General features: G+C 40.4%; 1 protein-coding gene across 1 annotated transcript; it reads left to right on the top strand.

Annotated features, from left to right (window-relative positions):
* The first annotated feature begins 2,445 nt into the window (after positions 1-2,445).
* LOC110170294 (CXXC-type zinc finger protein 5-like) lies at positions 2,446-15,099 on the top strand. The gene is made up of 3 exons (XM_020935941.2): positions 2,446-2,595; positions 3,077-4,012; positions 14,790-15,099. The coding sequence occupies exons 1-3, from the start codon at positions 2,479-2,481 to the stop codon at positions 14,835-14,837; spliced, it is 1,101 nt and encodes a 366-aa protein (XP_020791600.2). The 5' UTR covers positions 2,446-2,478; the 3' UTR covers positions 14,838-15,099.
* The last annotated feature ends 1,124 nt before the right edge of the window (positions 15,100-16,223 follow it).

Genomic DNA, 16,223 nt, shown 5'->3' with positions numbered 1-16,223 from the left:
ACTCTGTCAAACTCTTTTCTCCATGGAATTGTTATTCCTTTGTCTGGAATGTTTCACAGTATAGCATTAAACCTTTCGATCTTCACGGAGACCAAACCAGACCAAGTTACAGGTCAGATCTATGAAGAGGCGACCCTGCTCACAGTCAGAACGTTGTTTTTCTAGATATTTTTGAGCTATAAAACCACCTGTAACTGAACAAATGCAAGGTAGAGCTGTTAATGTCATACTGTGGAACATTCTAAGCAGAGTAATACATATCCATAGAAACTAACAAAAAGGTGACCCAACCAGAAAGTTACATAATGCAGCTTTAAATTTGCTATAAAAATAAAATTTGAGGCCCAGTAAAAATGGGTCTGACGGCCACTTTCGGACCCTGGGGCATAGTTTAGACACCTCTTATTACAGTGACTGGTGGAGCCGATCACTCACGCACCACGTTGCAAGAGCCAGCATCGAAGTTCCTTGCTCAGTGACACAAAAGCAGCTCTGTTTGATATGATTGAACTATAATAAATCCAGATCTGAGGGCTAAAAACCAAAAACCAAAATGGCTTTTTAACCCAGCGCGAGAAGTCTAGGCTCCCTTGACTGTCTTTTATGGATTTAATTTTCAGTTTTTGTATTGCCAATTGTAGTATTTTTAATGTTTTTTATTTATTTTTATTTTTTTTAGATTTTATGCGATATTTTGTGCAATGTGTTAACTTGTATTATACTTTCTCTGTGCCAAACAAACAGATCACTTTGGTTGAGTCAAACATTGAGTTTTAACTTTTAATTTCACTTAAAAAAAATACTCTTATATCAGATGTATTACTTTATTGATCTGTTGTATGTTTATGTGGTGAATTCATTGATTTTCTACTACAGTAACGTCCCGGTGAACACTAGTGCGCTGTTGGTGTAAAGTCTGTTTTCAGCCAAATTCGTTAACAGTGCGCTGCATAACTTCTCTGGTGGAGGGTCTGCCACCTGCTTCTGTTTCTAGGGATATGTCATCACTCTGCTTAGAATATTCCACAGTGTGACATTAAACAGTTTAAAGTTACATTATTCAGATACAGGTTTTTTATAGCTCAAAAATACCTAGAAAAACAACATTCTGACTGTGAGGGGGGTCGTCTCTCCACAGATCTGACCTGTAACTTGGTCTGGTTTGGTCTCCAGGACGATAGTAAGGTTTAATACCATACTGTGGAACATTCCAGACAAAGGAATAATATCTCCACGGGGAAAAAACACGCCTGAAAGACACCATTACAGTCGTCCCTCACTTTATCACGGTTCACCTTTCGCGGTCTTTTTCGCGTTTTTTTTTAAGTGCAGTTTTGTTTGTATTGCGGATTACAGGCGGGTGGTAATTACACATGGGTGGATCCGGATTAAACCAGGTCTAAACCAGGACTAATCTTGGACTTAAGAGAGAGAACGCTGAGCAGTTTGTCCCCAAAGCACGATCAGGCAATTGCTGTGCTTACCTCCGTGGGGTGTGGAGCTCTGTGCGGGTCCTTTCTCCTGCAGTCACCTCCGAGCCCGTCCTGACAGTGAGTCCTGTTTCAGTCCTGGTTTAGTCCTCCTCTTCAGTCCTGGAATCAGTCCTAGGTTAGTCCTGGGTTAGTCCTGATTTAGTCTTGGTTCAGTCCATGGCATAGGCAGTGCAAAAGTTTGATATATTCTCAGGTTAATGAGTGGGTGCGGTGTTGTTCTGCGTGGGTGCGGGATTCCAAAAATGCACCCGTGCAGGACTCTGCACTGTAGGCTCCATTACGGAATAAATGAATCTCGTTACATAAAGAAGGAGGAAAATAACAAAAGGACGACAGCAGCAATAAGTTTTAAGAAGGATGTAAAAAAGGTTGTAACTGTCCTGTGTGAGAAAAGTGTATAAAGTTTGTGCTGAGGGGTTTTACAGCCTTAAAACAGATATAATAACTGTAAAATATAAAGGTGACTACTTAACAGATTTCACGTATCGTGAGTTATTTTTAGAACATAACCCCCGCGATAAGCAAGGGACCATTGTAATGCCAAATAAAATACACCCAAACGCAGAAGCGATGAAAATATCTGCACCTTTTTTGCACTCTGATTACACAGTTTAGAACAACTGTGTAGTATTTGGTAGTGTTGTAATCTTTGATGTGCCCTGGCTACAAAAAAAAAAGTAGAAAAACACTGGATTAATGTAAAGGTATGAAAAAACAATATTATAAACCAGATATTGTTTAAAAAGCCCATATTACGCTATTTTCTCATCTATGTTCTAATGTTTCCTCATCACAAAAAGACCTGGAGTTGTGTTTTGTTTCATTCACACATGTTTAACTCACAAATTTCACAACATTCTAACATGACTTAAAGCTCACAAAAGTCCATTTTGTGTCATATAGGACCTTTACGTGGTGGTACCAGACCAGTTCTTGTCATGCGTACCTTGTGTGTTTCAGACTGTAGCTGCCTCCTGCCCCTGTGATGTCGGGGATGAGCAGTGGTGTATGTATGGACACTGACCTCTCCTCAATGCTGCAGAGAAGCTCCGCCCCCTCGCACCATCACCCCAATCACCATGGATACGGGCCGCAGGGACAGGTAAATCATAGACTGTATATATAATTGGACATAGCTAATGTGATAGGTGCCTTGTTCCGAATGGGAAGTTCGCGTGCGGCTCCTGGCCCTGGCTCCCATTGATTTACGTTAGAATATTGTCATCCCTCTCTCTGTAACTGCTGCTGTGAGCCTCGTCATTCTGGTCTTAAAATTTTCATATTAATCGGCTCTACGTGATCGTTTTTTTTCCCGCTATTTTGTCAGTCAAAAATTCCTATTCATTATATGCAGTCTGACTCCAAATTAGCTCGTGTAACCAAGCGGCACAGAACGCGATGGATGACGTCACACTCACTTAGTCCACTTTTTTATACACTCTATGGGTAAAATCTATTGTGAATGTTAAGAATGTGTTAGGAGAGTGAGGATCATTTTAGACCACTGTAAACTGTTTCAAATGAACACAGCGCCCCCTTGTGGTGTGTAACGGTGCTCTGTAACATTATGTCCTGTTCTTCAGATGTCGAGTCTCGCTCCGATGTTGGATTACTCAGAGATGGACCGCTACAGATCCTCCATCGCCAACTTCTACAAAACCAACGTCAACATGAACATGAACAACTTCCCTCAGGCCAAACTCGCTGCACGGCTCGCGGCCGCGCCCATTTTCCCGCCTCGGTTGGGCGCCATGGCGACGGGCCCCTGGGGTTGTCATGACAACATGAACCCGGCGGCCATGTTCTGGGGCCGACCGAAGCCGAACCATCACCACGGCCACCCGGGTCACATGGCCTCTGCGCACGTGCCCAGTGCGGCCATGCACCAGAACGCTTCAGGAAACAGCAACAGCGAATCAGGACGCGCCGACAAGAACTCACTTCCTGGTTCGCAGACGCATCATCACATGGCGCCGAGCAATGGGAACTTTCTGCCCAATTACAGCGGCGCGGACTGTTTGAACAAACAGGGACACACCCACTCGGATATGATGGGCCTATCAGAGGGCGGGGGCTGTAATGGGGGCGGGGTCATGGGCGGGAGCTTCCTTGGGTCACTTGGAATACCTCCTGGGGTCATTGTCATGGCGATGGGGTCGGCGGCGGGAGGCGGGATCTCCACTGAAGCAGGAAGTGCTTTTCAGATGACGGGCGGCCAGCGCGCGCTAACAGACTGTCAGCAGCACACAAACCCCTCCCCCTGCCCCTCCTCCTCACCGTCGTCAGGGGCAACGGCAGGGGGCGGGTCTTCTTCAGGTGCGTCAGGGGGCGGGACTACGTCAGGTGCGGCGGCGAAGAGGAAGAGGAAGCGGTGCGGCGTGTGCGGTCCCTGTCGGAGGCTCATCAACTGCGGCGTGTGCTCCTCGTGTCGAAACAGGAAGACGGGACATCAGATCTGCAAGTTCAGGAAGTGTGAGGAACTGAAGAAGAAGCCGGGCTCCGGGGGAGGAACGCTGGAGGTGAGAGCGCCACCGCTGGTCACAGAGCACACTACAGTCTGTGCAGCAGCAGTCAGTCTTTAGAGCCTTTTAGTATGCTCTCATGTTCTGTTGAATTACTCTTTATGTACAGATTTATCTGACTTTATTTTAATGGCGACGCTACAGAGAGCGCCCCCTGCAGTGCTGAAACTCAGACAAACTTGATTATTTTTATTGATCCACACAGATCACTCACAAGAATCACATTTAAAACATGTTTGTACAGATCTAAACTACAGGGTCAGCAGTTTTAATACGCAATAAGAATAGTTGTTTGTGGGGAAAATTGTGCTTCTTTGCGATTTGGTAAGTGCTTTCATTTCTAGTGGAGGGTCTGTCACCTGCACACCTTCATGGAAATTGTTTTGTCTAGAATGTTCCACAGTATAGATTAAACCTACAGAACAGAAACACCTGAAATGGATACATGCTAGATGTATATGATTAATGTCGTACCATGGAACATTCCAGTCAAAGCATTAACATCTCCTTAGAGAAGTAGGTGAACTTTTCCACCAGAAAAGTTGCAGAGTGCACCTTGAAATTTTGATTCCATTGTGATTTTTTGCAAGCGTGAGCGTGTGGTGTAGAGAGTTGATGTGAGTAAGTGCTTCTGGCTGCCGTGTGTTTGGCTGTTGACCCGGTCGCTGTGAGAGACGGAGCAGAGCTGTGGGAGGCTCAGACAGACGTGCTGTGAGGAGCTCAGCCAAAACTCTCCATTCACAAATACAACCCACTCACACACACAACACCAGTGCGCGCTAAAGTGGGGCTGTTAAAACTAACGAGAATCAGATACGAGGGCCGTAAGAAAAAAATCCATTCAGAGATATATCGTGATACTATATGGCGCAATTCTTGTATCGATTCAAAATGCATCTGAATACATTTTTTTACGGTCATGTTTTTCATGAAAAATCCCTCAGTTCCATTTACTGTTCTTGTGATTTAAAACATAAATAAACTGTATTTCGTGATTTTTTTTCTCATGAATGTGTACTTGACCATAATGTTATACTTAATTATTGATAGATCACAATATACAGTGTTCCCACGGTCATGGAAATCCTGGAAACGTCATGGAAAATGAAAATGTCATTTTCCAGGCCTGGAAAAATCATGGAATTTTGTAAATTCAATGAACGTTTAGGACAAGTCATGAAATTTTAATATCTCTTTCACACAATTGCAGTGTTCTTTTAAGTTCTCATTAGGCTATTCTGGTTATTTGTGGACATCTGCACCTTTTGTTTAAAAGAGACGACAATAAATGCACTGACAGGGTTTTGAATGTTCAAAAACTATAATCCCAAACCATAAGGCGCGTGGAAAGAGTTAACATTTCATATTCAGACCTAAAAGTCTGATCAATTCTAGGTATGTAGGGTGTTGTAAAGTCATGGAAAATTCACTTCAGGTCATGAATTTTAAAAAATTTAAAAAAAAAATTGTGTCAGTGAAAATGAGTGGGAACCCTGAATATATGGTCATTTGTATTTTTATCAGGATGTATCATGACTTGTGACAGGCATATCGTGATATGTATGTATGTATATCATATGGCCAGATTCATGGCAATGCACATCCCTATCGGACGCATATCGATATTAAAACCAATATCAAAACCAGATGCTCATTTGAGCAGGTATCCATACTAAAAAAAGATGTCACATTCACTGGAGAGAAATGAGCGTCTCCTGGTTTCCTGAATCACTTTAGAATGATCTTGAGCTGTAACAGAACCAGTATAAGAGCACATAGATTAAAATATATGCACATAATATTTCTTTTATATTACATTGTTTACCAAGTTTTTTCCTTTTGTATCGAAATCAAGTTTGAAATTTTAGTATCGTGACAACACTACTAGTAACTAGGGATGTAACGATATCCAAATTTACGATACTTTCAATATATGCATCTCACCGTATTTTATTTTGTGGAAACTAACAAAACTGTAAACATTATACTTTTTCCTCTTAAAATGCCTCGACAAGCTTTTGGTTCTGTCATAATCCAAAGACCTAAAATTTCAGTTCTTAATAACAGCTATTTCTTCATGTAGTCTTCACTGAAACCAAGCAGCAGTTCCGTTTCTTTTAGCTATTGCTGCTCCAAAGCTATTCATTTAAGCAAGGAGACTTGTCATTAGAGATACATGATCAGGTTTTTAAAATATTTCCCATTTAAATTCCATTTATTGCACATACATAACACATGGACATAGTTATAGCTTATTTTAAATGTAAAAAAAAAAAAAGCTCTGTTCTAGTGTGATTGGACGCCACAATTTTTTAACGTGAAAATCAGCACACTTTCTTTTTATGAAGTTGTTTAGAGAAATATTGGGATTTAAAATTGTAAATTAGAACAGGATGATCCACAGTGTCATAAATTATAACTCTAGAGCTACTAGATCTTGTCCGTCAAGATCTTGCGAGACAAAATTGCCACAATATCGTGTACACAAGACAAAAATGATCTCGTGAGATTTCTTCCCATGTGTTTATATTTAGATTACAGAGACATAAAAGGGTTATGTGTTGGTGAGTTACATCTCTTACAGTTTTGAAAAGCAGTACTGGAATGGAAACAAACCTATGAAATGAAATAAATAACACAATTGCGAGGCCAAAATTGGAAACTGAACTGTGAAATTTAATGTATTAGGAATTATGTTCAAATCTCATTTTGTCTCATTCTTGTGGACCCAATCTTGTATCATATCTCGTCTTGGGGAAATTTTGTCTCGTTCCATCCCTAATAGCTACTGTAATTATGGAGCAGACACAAGAACATTAGGTCTTCTTTAGTTTCTCTTTGATTCCCCTCTTCGTGTATTTCAGTTGTACAGGCAAGATTGTGCTTTTCTCAAGTGTGTGTATTTAATAGGGATGTAACGATATGCAAATCTCTGGGTTCGATATTATCATGATATACATCTCACGGCACAATGTTTATGGTGATATTTTGGACAAGCTAATATAATTGTAGATAGGACACGTTTCTGCTTTTAAAATACCTCGACAAGATTTTGGTGTGAATTTTTTCCGTCATAATCCCCAGAATTCAAGTCAAAAACATATTTCTTCATGCTGTCTGCACTGAAATGAATAATGGGATATGTAGTTCGCAATGTTTATAAGCTGTTGCTACAATAAATCCTGCATTTAAGCAAAGAAACTTGTGATTCGATATATTGTGACAGCCCATGATATAGATGCATCAAGAATTTTGGACTTCCGGTCATTGCACAATTCATACTGGGAAGGATTTTCTGAAAAACTGAGCATCAAACCGCCATGTTTGTTTTCCCAGTGGGATGTGTTTATTGACAAAGTCAGTCTTTTCTAGTCTTTTGAACCATATCACTTTTGTTTCTGGTTCTGATATTGTCATATTTTAGGTTTGGGATTCAGACATCCTAATTGTGTGGTTGTTGGATCCTAACAGCGGAAAACGACTCGAGAAATTAGTTTGTGAACTCCATAACTGCAAAAGGGAATCAGATGTGTGTGAATACAAACCTCTGTTCAAACTGTTTCTCTTCCCAACGAAATTGAAAAATAGTGAAAGGTGAAGGTGATGGGCAGGATTGATCCACAGGAAGAACCAAAAAGGAAACCTCTGACTGTCTAAATCGTCCTGAGTTTGCAGTGAACATTTTGTATATGGAGCACCAACAAAGCAGGATCCCATTTGTTAAATGAGAGGAGAAGAAGACAAACACCCTGAGCTGCACTTTCTTGTTCTTGTGGTTTTACAGCAACATCACATCTCGAGTGTTTTCTTGGTGAACAGTTGGTGCCTTTTGCTTTGGCATTGACTTTTAAAATTCCTAACCAAGGTGGAGCGAGGGATCGGGATTTTGCTTTGATGTCGCTCCACATACAAAATGTTTGCTGCAAACTCAGGATGATTTAGACAGTCACAGGTTTCCTTTTTAGTTCTTCCTGTGGATCAATCCTGCCCATCACCTTCACCTTTCACTATTTTTCAATTTCGTTGGGAAGAGAAACAGTTTGAACAGAGGTTTGCAGTCACACACATCTGATTCCCTTTTGCATTCATGGAGATCGCAAACAAATTTCTCGAGCCTTTTTCCGGTGTTAGAACAAACAACAACCACACATTTACAATGTCCGAATCCCAAAACTAAAATATGACAATATCAGAACCAGAAACAAAAGTGATATGGTTCAAAAGACTAGAAAAGACTGACTTTGTCAATAGACACATCCCACTGGGAAAACAAACATGGAGGTTTGATGCTCACTTTTTCGGAAAATCCTTCCCAGTATGAATTGCACAATGACCGGAAGTCCAAAATTCGTGATGCATCTATTATTTTGAGACTTTTGATGATATTATATCACGATATTTCGGTTATTGTTACATCCCTAGTATTTAAACATGTTGCCTTAAACCTGGAATTGTATGCAAGTTTTTCAAACAATTGTTTTTTAAAAAGTATTAACTCACTTTAATGAAAAAGTCATACCCACTGTAGTTCCCATTTTGAAAAATCCAAAGCTGATTTGCATTTAAATACTAAAAATAATATACTGACCAATACAATTTTAGATATAAGACTTCAAATACAAATAATTCTGGAAATGAGTGCTGAAATTCAAAGTAGAACTAAGCAAAATATACAAAAATAGTCAATTTCTTTCTTCAGTAGTCTAAACTCTGTTCCGAACTGCATGCATTTCACTGACAGGCTGTAGACTCTGCCACTCAAATCACCCAGTGACAATTCCAAACGCCTGGACCTCGATTTGATTAAGACTCGATTAATTGCCCGGCGCTAACTCAAAGCACCGCGCCGTTTATGAGTTATGAAACCTATCGTATCTTGTGGCATGCTCCCCCGGCTGCTGCGAGACCTGAACTTGACTTATCCCAGATCAATAATCCACCGACAGCTGTGTTCGACCTCGGGGAAAAAGTCCATACATCTCAATCGCTAACGGCAACGCCAGCGCCACGGAGACACCAAATTAGCCGCTCTAATCGGGCTAAACGAGGCGTAATTGGACCCGCCGTGGATAAACTGGCACTGACGCCGGGAGAGCAGACAGATCGCAGAGCCGAGCTGGAAGGAGGGAGGGAGAGAGAGGTGATTAATTAAAACGAGAAACAAGAGAGGAAAAACGGAGCCCAGTGCACGGAGAGGCAAATGTGTGTACAAGAAGAAGGTCTACAAGGATAGATAGAAATGAATGATGGAGATGTTTTTTTAAAGGTGTGGCATTTCTATTTTCATGGAGATTAAACCAGACCAAGTTACAGGTCAGATCTGTGGAGAGGCGACCCCGCTCACCGTCAGAATGTCTGTTTTTCTAGGTATTTTTGAGCTATAAAGCCACCTGTAATTGAATAAATATAAGGTAGAGCTGTTTAATGTCATACTGTGGAACATTTCAGGTAGAGCAATGACATAGAAACAAACAAGTGACAGACCCCCAACTAGGGATGGGCATTCAATTAAATTTTCTTAATCGATCGTTGGGAGAATTATCGCATAATCATTAAAACTTTTATATTAAAATTATCATCATTATTATTACTATCTGCATTACTAATCGGCATAAATAAATTCAACTTTACGACATATAAACCGTAACGACTCTAGAGCCACATCAGCCCGTTTGACATTATAATGTGTTTAATTCAGTTTGCGCAACTCTCACAGAAACGAAACTTAAAACCACATCACTAATTTACATAAACTAAGCGAAGAAAAAAAACAGCTCTTATGTCGCTGATGCGGTTCAACTTCTGTCAGACTAAAAGCCATGACTCAGTGGAATACAGGTTAGTGTGACCATATTTGCGTTTGTCAAAACCCGGACACTGTACAGGACGTGGGAGGTGGGGACTCGTCATCGACATTGCGCGACTCTCACCTGACAAAGCTTTTTCCCACTGGACACAGAAACATATGTGCTGCTTTATACACTGTGCAGACTTGTCCTGACCGGAACAGAAAGCGTGGAATTTCTTGTACAAATCATCGTTAAATACGCATTTGCACTTCGGCACGTTGCAGACATGTGTGTCGCTCCTTCTGAGTGCAGAGACACATGTACAGACCCTGTTTGGTCACACTACGCACAGCAACCTACATTCGATGAACTTCTTAATGATCAATTATCGATTAACTGACTAATCATGCCCATCCCTAATATAAACCATAAACACTTTAGAGCCACATCAGCCCGTTTGACATTATAATGTGTTTAATGCAGCTTTGCACAACTCTCACAGAAACAAAACTTAAAACCTCATGGCTCATTTGCATAAACTAAGCGAAGAAAAAAACAGTTCTTGTGTGCTGATGCCGTTCAACTTCTGTCGGACTAAAGGACATGACTCAGTGGAATACAGGTCCTTATAATGACCATATTTCCATTTGTCAAAACCAGGACACTGTACAGGGGGTGGGAGGTGGAGCCTCATCATCAACATTGAGCTACGCTCACCTGGCAAAGCTTTTTCATGTTTTTCAGTGTCCTGGTGCTTTGAGGTCCCTGGCACCCCCACTGGACACCGAAACATATGTGCCTGCTTTACACAAAGTGCACATGGACTGCCACTTGTCTCGACCGGGACGGATAGTGGGGAATTTCTGGTACAAGTCATTGTTAAATGTGGCATGTTGCAGGCTGACCGACTGTGTCTGCTTGCTCCCTCTGAGTGCACAGAGAACTACGAGAGCCGCTCAGTTTAATGGCCCAGTGAAAGATCATGAAAACCCGGACATTTGCACTTTATAAAACAAACCCGGACAGGACGCAAAAAACGCACATGTCCAGGGAAAAACTAACATTTGGTCACCCTACGCTATGCACAGCAACCTACATTCGGTTTGTCGATTAAAAATGAACATAATTGACAAAATTCTTAATGACCAATTATCGATTAATCGACTAAACATGTCCATCCCTAACCCCAACTAGAAAGTTACATAATGCATCTTTAAGTCGTGCTATAATTGTGTTTCCTCCTCAAAAACAGACCTGGAGTTGTGTTTTGTTTCATCCACACATGTTTGAATTTATTATTATCTGTTTACATCCCCAAAGTTTTAAATAGTCTGTTCCACCTTGTGATGTCATGAAGTGGTGGTTTTCAAGTGAACCTTTAGTTTAGTTTAGTTTAGTTTAGTTAGGTATAGTTTACCTTAGTTCAGTAGAGATTGGCAATTCCAGAGCTGAAATCATCCACATGATTCTAGTGAAGGTGTATGGAGTTTAAAAACACTGTGGAGCACTTCCTGTATTATCATATGACATCACAAGGTGGAACAGACCCTAAATTGAGCCTGGAAATGTATGAATGAAACAAAACACAACTCCAGGTCTGTTTGTCATGAGGAAACAACGTTATAACATTAAAAATTGAGTAATATGGGCCCTTTAATTCTCTCTATAATGACGTCATAGTTTTGCATGCCTGGAATGTACTAAAAAATGTAAATAAATGTCTTAAATTAGGTTCAAGTATCAGGATTTCTATGGGACAAGAGCAGAAATGAGTGAGAAGTGAGTGAGGTGAAAAGTTGGTATTTTTTGGTATTTCTCTATAAAAAGTCAGATTAAACTCATGATTTACAAGTTAAATCTGTCTTTATATAAATACATTCTGCATAAATAGTAGTTTTTGCACTATTAAATGTAATGCCGCCTGTTTTTACAGAGATGTTACTGCTCTGCCTGGAATGTTTCATAGTATGGCTTTAAATATATCTCCTCAATGTATTCAATTACAACTGTTTTTAACGCTCTATATCTTGAAAAACCAGGATCTGACTTGTATTTTGACTTGGAGGTGTTACCTGCTTATCCCTATGGAGATAAATAAGTTTAATGCCCTATTATGGAACATTCCTGAGGAAACTTGCATAGAGAAGAGAAAACTTCCATAGAGCACCTTTCAAGTCAAAAAAAGAAAGCTTTATATCTTCAGAGTTTAGGGCTGAACAATATATGTATCACGAATTTCAGACTTCCGGTCATTGCACCATGCATACTGGGAAGGATTTTTCGAAAAAGTGAGCATCAAACCACCATCCTGCTTTGATGCTGCGCCACATACAAAATGTTGGCTGCAAACTCGGGACGATTTAGGCAGTCAAAGGTTTCCTTTTTCGTTGTTCCTGTGGATCAGTCCTGCCCATCGCCTTCGCCTTTCACTATTTTTCAATTCCGTTGGGAAGGGAAACAATTTGAACAGAGGTTTGCAGTCACACACATCTGATTCCCTTTTGCATTTATGGAGTTCGCAAACTTCCAAAGCCCATTTCTTAAGCCGTTTTCCGCTGTTAGGATCCAACAACCACACAATTACGATGTCCGAATCCCATAACTAAAATATGACAATATCAGAACCAGAAACAAAAGTGATATGGTTCAAACGACTAGAAAAGACTGGCTTTGTCAATAAACGCATCCCACTGGGAAAACAAACATGGCGGTTTGATGCTCACTTTTTCGGAAAATCCTTCCCAGTATGAATTGTGCAATGACCGGAAGTCCGAAGTCACAATTTGAATGAACACAATTAGCAAATCTCAATGGCTGCAATTTTTGAAGTACCATCATTTCTTCCACAAACAAACTCTCTTTATTCGTATTCTGCATAAAAAACTGCTAACCCTGGAGTTTAGACTTGTGCAAACATGTTCTGAAATGAGAGTCTTGTTCAGATTTCTTCTTTTTGTCAATTGTCCTGCCTTTTCAAGACAAATTCTCACGATATTTATGAGTTCACTAATTCATGAGAATCCATCTTGAGATGCTCCCGCTGCATAGTTAATCATCTGGGAAGATCAATCACGTCGCAGCAGTGAGGTTTGGGCGGAATCAATACAGAAGAGTCCAAATGAACCAAAACAAACATGGTGACGCAGCCAGACGTACTTCAGTCTTATTTAGTGTGAAAAATGTGCAGAGGGAAGCGCTTTGTGCATTTGTGGACAGGGGAGATGTCTGAGCTTTTCTCTCCAACTGGATTTTGTTCTGCTGTTGTGACGCTTCAACCAATCAGATTCAGATATTTGTCACGACGTTCCGTGTTTTCCTGATCTTTCAGCGAGAGCCATTCAGACCGATGGTGTGACGAACTCAATACAGAACGACACACATCTCTGAGACAGATTTTAAATGTGAACAGAATCCTATTATTAAAACATAAATCGCAATGTTTGTCAGAAAAATCACAGTTCCATATTTTCCTTAAACGGTTCTGTCCCAGTTTAGTGACATGAAGGCAGCTCTGTAATCATATCATGAAGCTCCAAAAGTCATTCATCAGCCTCTTCTTATTGCGGACCCTTAAAATCCCCCCACACCTGTCCTGTACTGGGAGCCTGAGCTGCTGTTGTGTATTATAGACCGGGGTGTAGCAGACTGGGGTGTTGCAGACTCTTGCCTCAGCTCCGCTCTGTTTGAAGTCGACCTCAAACTCAGAAACAAATGCATTGTTTTTCAGCTCCACCTTTCACTCACTGCACAATGTGTTCTGTTTCTGTAAAGGTTCACTGGTTTAGCAATGTGGAATATTGGGAATGTCTGGAATACTTTTACTTTTCTCGGCTGGGGGGTCCGTCACCTGCTTGTTTCTATGGATACGTCATTGCTCTGCCAGAAATTTTCCACAGTATGGCGTTAAACAGCTCTACCTTACATTTATTCAATTACAGGTGATTTTGTAGCTCAAAAATACCTAGAAAAACAGGCATTCTGACTGTGAGCGGAGTCGCCTCTCCGCGGATCTGACCTTTTACTTCGTCTGGTTTGGTCTCCATGAAGATAGAAAGATTTAATGCAATACTGTGAAACATTCCAGACAAAGCAATAACATCTTCATGGAGAAAAGCATCTGACAGACCCTCCACTAGAAAAGTTACACAATACAGATTTAAAGTGGCAAAAAAAATCATAAGCTTTCAAACCCACTATAGTAGCTTCTCCCTCATTTTTAACTTACAGTTGTATAGGATTAATTATTTTTAGAAGTTGCATTTCTATTTTAAAGAAACAGTCTGGAATTTTAGACATAGGTCCTCATTTCCTAGTGTAAGAGAGTGTGGAGACAATTAAAAAAAAAAATTCCATCCAGTCCTTGTGTTTGCAGAGGTCGCTGGTGCTAGGCTAGTGCATGTAAATGGCCATAGTTATCCTGCCACTAAATACAGTCTTACCCACTTCACAAAACACTGAAACAAATCTATTATTACGCCAGACTATCGATGTAAATGTCTGTGTTGACAGAATAATGTTTGAAATAAAACTAACCTTGCATCGAATGAATCGTCGCACGTTGAGAGACTATTTTATCATATATCAGTCCGCCGCTGTACAAGGATGTACAACTCTCTGCTGCTGCTCAGACATAAATCCTTCAAATGCAAGGTTGGTTTTACTTCTAAAATTATTTTATCGACACAGACATTTACATGGACAGTCTGGTGTAATAATAGTTTTGCTTCGGGTGTTTTGTGGAGTGGGTAAGACTGTTTTTAGTCACAGGATAACTATGGCCATTGACATGCACTAGCCTAGCACCAGCGACCTCTGCAAATACAAGGACTGGATGGAATATTTTAAAAAGTGTCACCACACGTCTCCAACACTCTGGCTCAGTAGGAAATGAGGCCCTATGTCATTTCAGTATTGTTAAATCCCTAAGTATAATTATGAAAATGTCCTTTACATCACTGACCTGTTTCCTTGTGTTTGCTCCACAGCGCCCCCCATCTGTCCCGGCTGGAGAGGCATTCCGATGGTTTTTCTAAGCCCTTAAACTGGACTAAAGATGGGACAAATAAACTGAAAACTGTGCGTCAGTGTGGAGGAGACTGGGGAGAGGAGGAGACAGTTTGGCCACAGTCATAAAATCAATGCCATTTTTGAGTTTTGAATTATCATCATAACTATTTTACAATCACACAATATGGATAAATATGAAACATGAAGTACATATACTATAATTTTTTTACTTTATAAATCACAGTACCCCAGTGAATAAAAACAAGAGAAGTTTCCATTTTTATTCTAAAACCACAGTGTGTGACTTTTTAGCCAAAATATAAAAAAATACAAAAATAATTGCATGTTTTTTTTTTTTGTTTTGTTTTTTTTCATTTTGGGTGTTTGTATTGCACTGAAAACATGTGTCTTTATAATGAGCAGGCTTGCATCTCCACAAACCTGACTTGTTTGGCTTAGAGGAGAGACTATTTCTGTTTGTTTCCATGGAAATGTACTTTCTTTGACTATAATGTTCCATTGTATGGCATAAAACAAAACATTCTATGGGAAATGTTCCTAAGTATCATTTTAACTTTCTATTTCCATGGAATCATGCAGATGATGTTCCACCTCCACCTACTGTAATGTTAATCAGCAGTTTTAAAAGCATTTTGGTCTTCAAATAATTTATTTTATCAGATTTTTTTTTAAGACCAAGATTTAGTTTGCTTTCATAGCTGACAGTTTTGCATGCTCACTGGCGGTCTTCCTCAGACTGGTCGCGTGATGTTATTTATCTGGTCAGGGGGATTTTTGTTCTCGCACAGCTGTCCTGAAGAAGTCAGACTGCAGATGGCGCTGTTGTCCTGCCTCCACCGGGTGGAAGACAATCTGCAGTCCAGCTTCTTCAGGACCGTATCCCCCTAGATGTGCGAGAGTAAAAAGGTCCCTTCATCCTGGTTCATTGACCCCACCGGCAGGAAACCAAAACCTGCTTAAAACAGCTGAGCAGACACGTCACAGTAACATCACCTGACCAATCTGAGGAGACTGTGAGTGAGCAGTCGAAACTGTCAGGTAGGAAAACAAACTAAACATTGGTCTGAAAAAAGAATTTGAGCAAATAAATTATTGGAAGACCAAATGAACCACAATGGATGTGCATTTTGAAAAATTTTCTTAAACTCTAAATTATATACTCCTACACCCGACACCAAATACAAAATGCAATGCAAATGCAAATTAGCTAAGAGTCGATAGTGACCTTTTTTGAATAATAAAAATAAGAGGCCTACATTGAACACGAGTGAAAATTGCATTCAAAGCAGCATCTGACCTTGTGTCCAAACTGTCCCCTCCTTGGAACTGTAAAATGTCACTGCGAAGGACTACAAAGTGACCTCATCAAAAAGGGACAAGCTCGGAAGGAC

This window comes from Boleophthalmus pectinirostris, unplaced genomic scaffold, assembly GCF_026225935.1.
Source record: "Boleophthalmus pectinirostris isolate CB_2022bp ecotype Guang Dong unplaced genomic scaffold, ASM2622593v1 HiC_scaffold_20, whole genome shotgun sequence".
NCBI lineage: Eukaryota > Metazoa > Chordata > Actinopteri > Gobiiformes > Gobiidae > Boleophthalmus > Boleophthalmus pectinirostris.
Note: the sequence above shows the minus strand (reverse complement) of the source record. Positions and strands in the feature narration are given on the sequence as shown.

Excerpts from the sequence above, each read along its gene's own strand:
- LOC110170294 (XM_020935941.2), top strand. The coding sequence starts at position 2,479 with ATGTCGGGGATGAGCAGTGGTGTATGTATGGACACTGACCTCTCCTCA. Across the intron at positions 2,596-3,076 it reads GATACGGGCCGCAGGGACAG|ATGTCGAGTCTCGCTCCGAT; the intron begins GTAAATCATAGA and ends CCTGTTCTTCAG. Across the intron at positions 4,013-14,789 it reads CCGGGGGAGGAACGCTGGAG|CGCCCCCCATCTGTCCCGGC; the intron begins GTGAGAGCGCCA and ends TTTGCTCCACAG.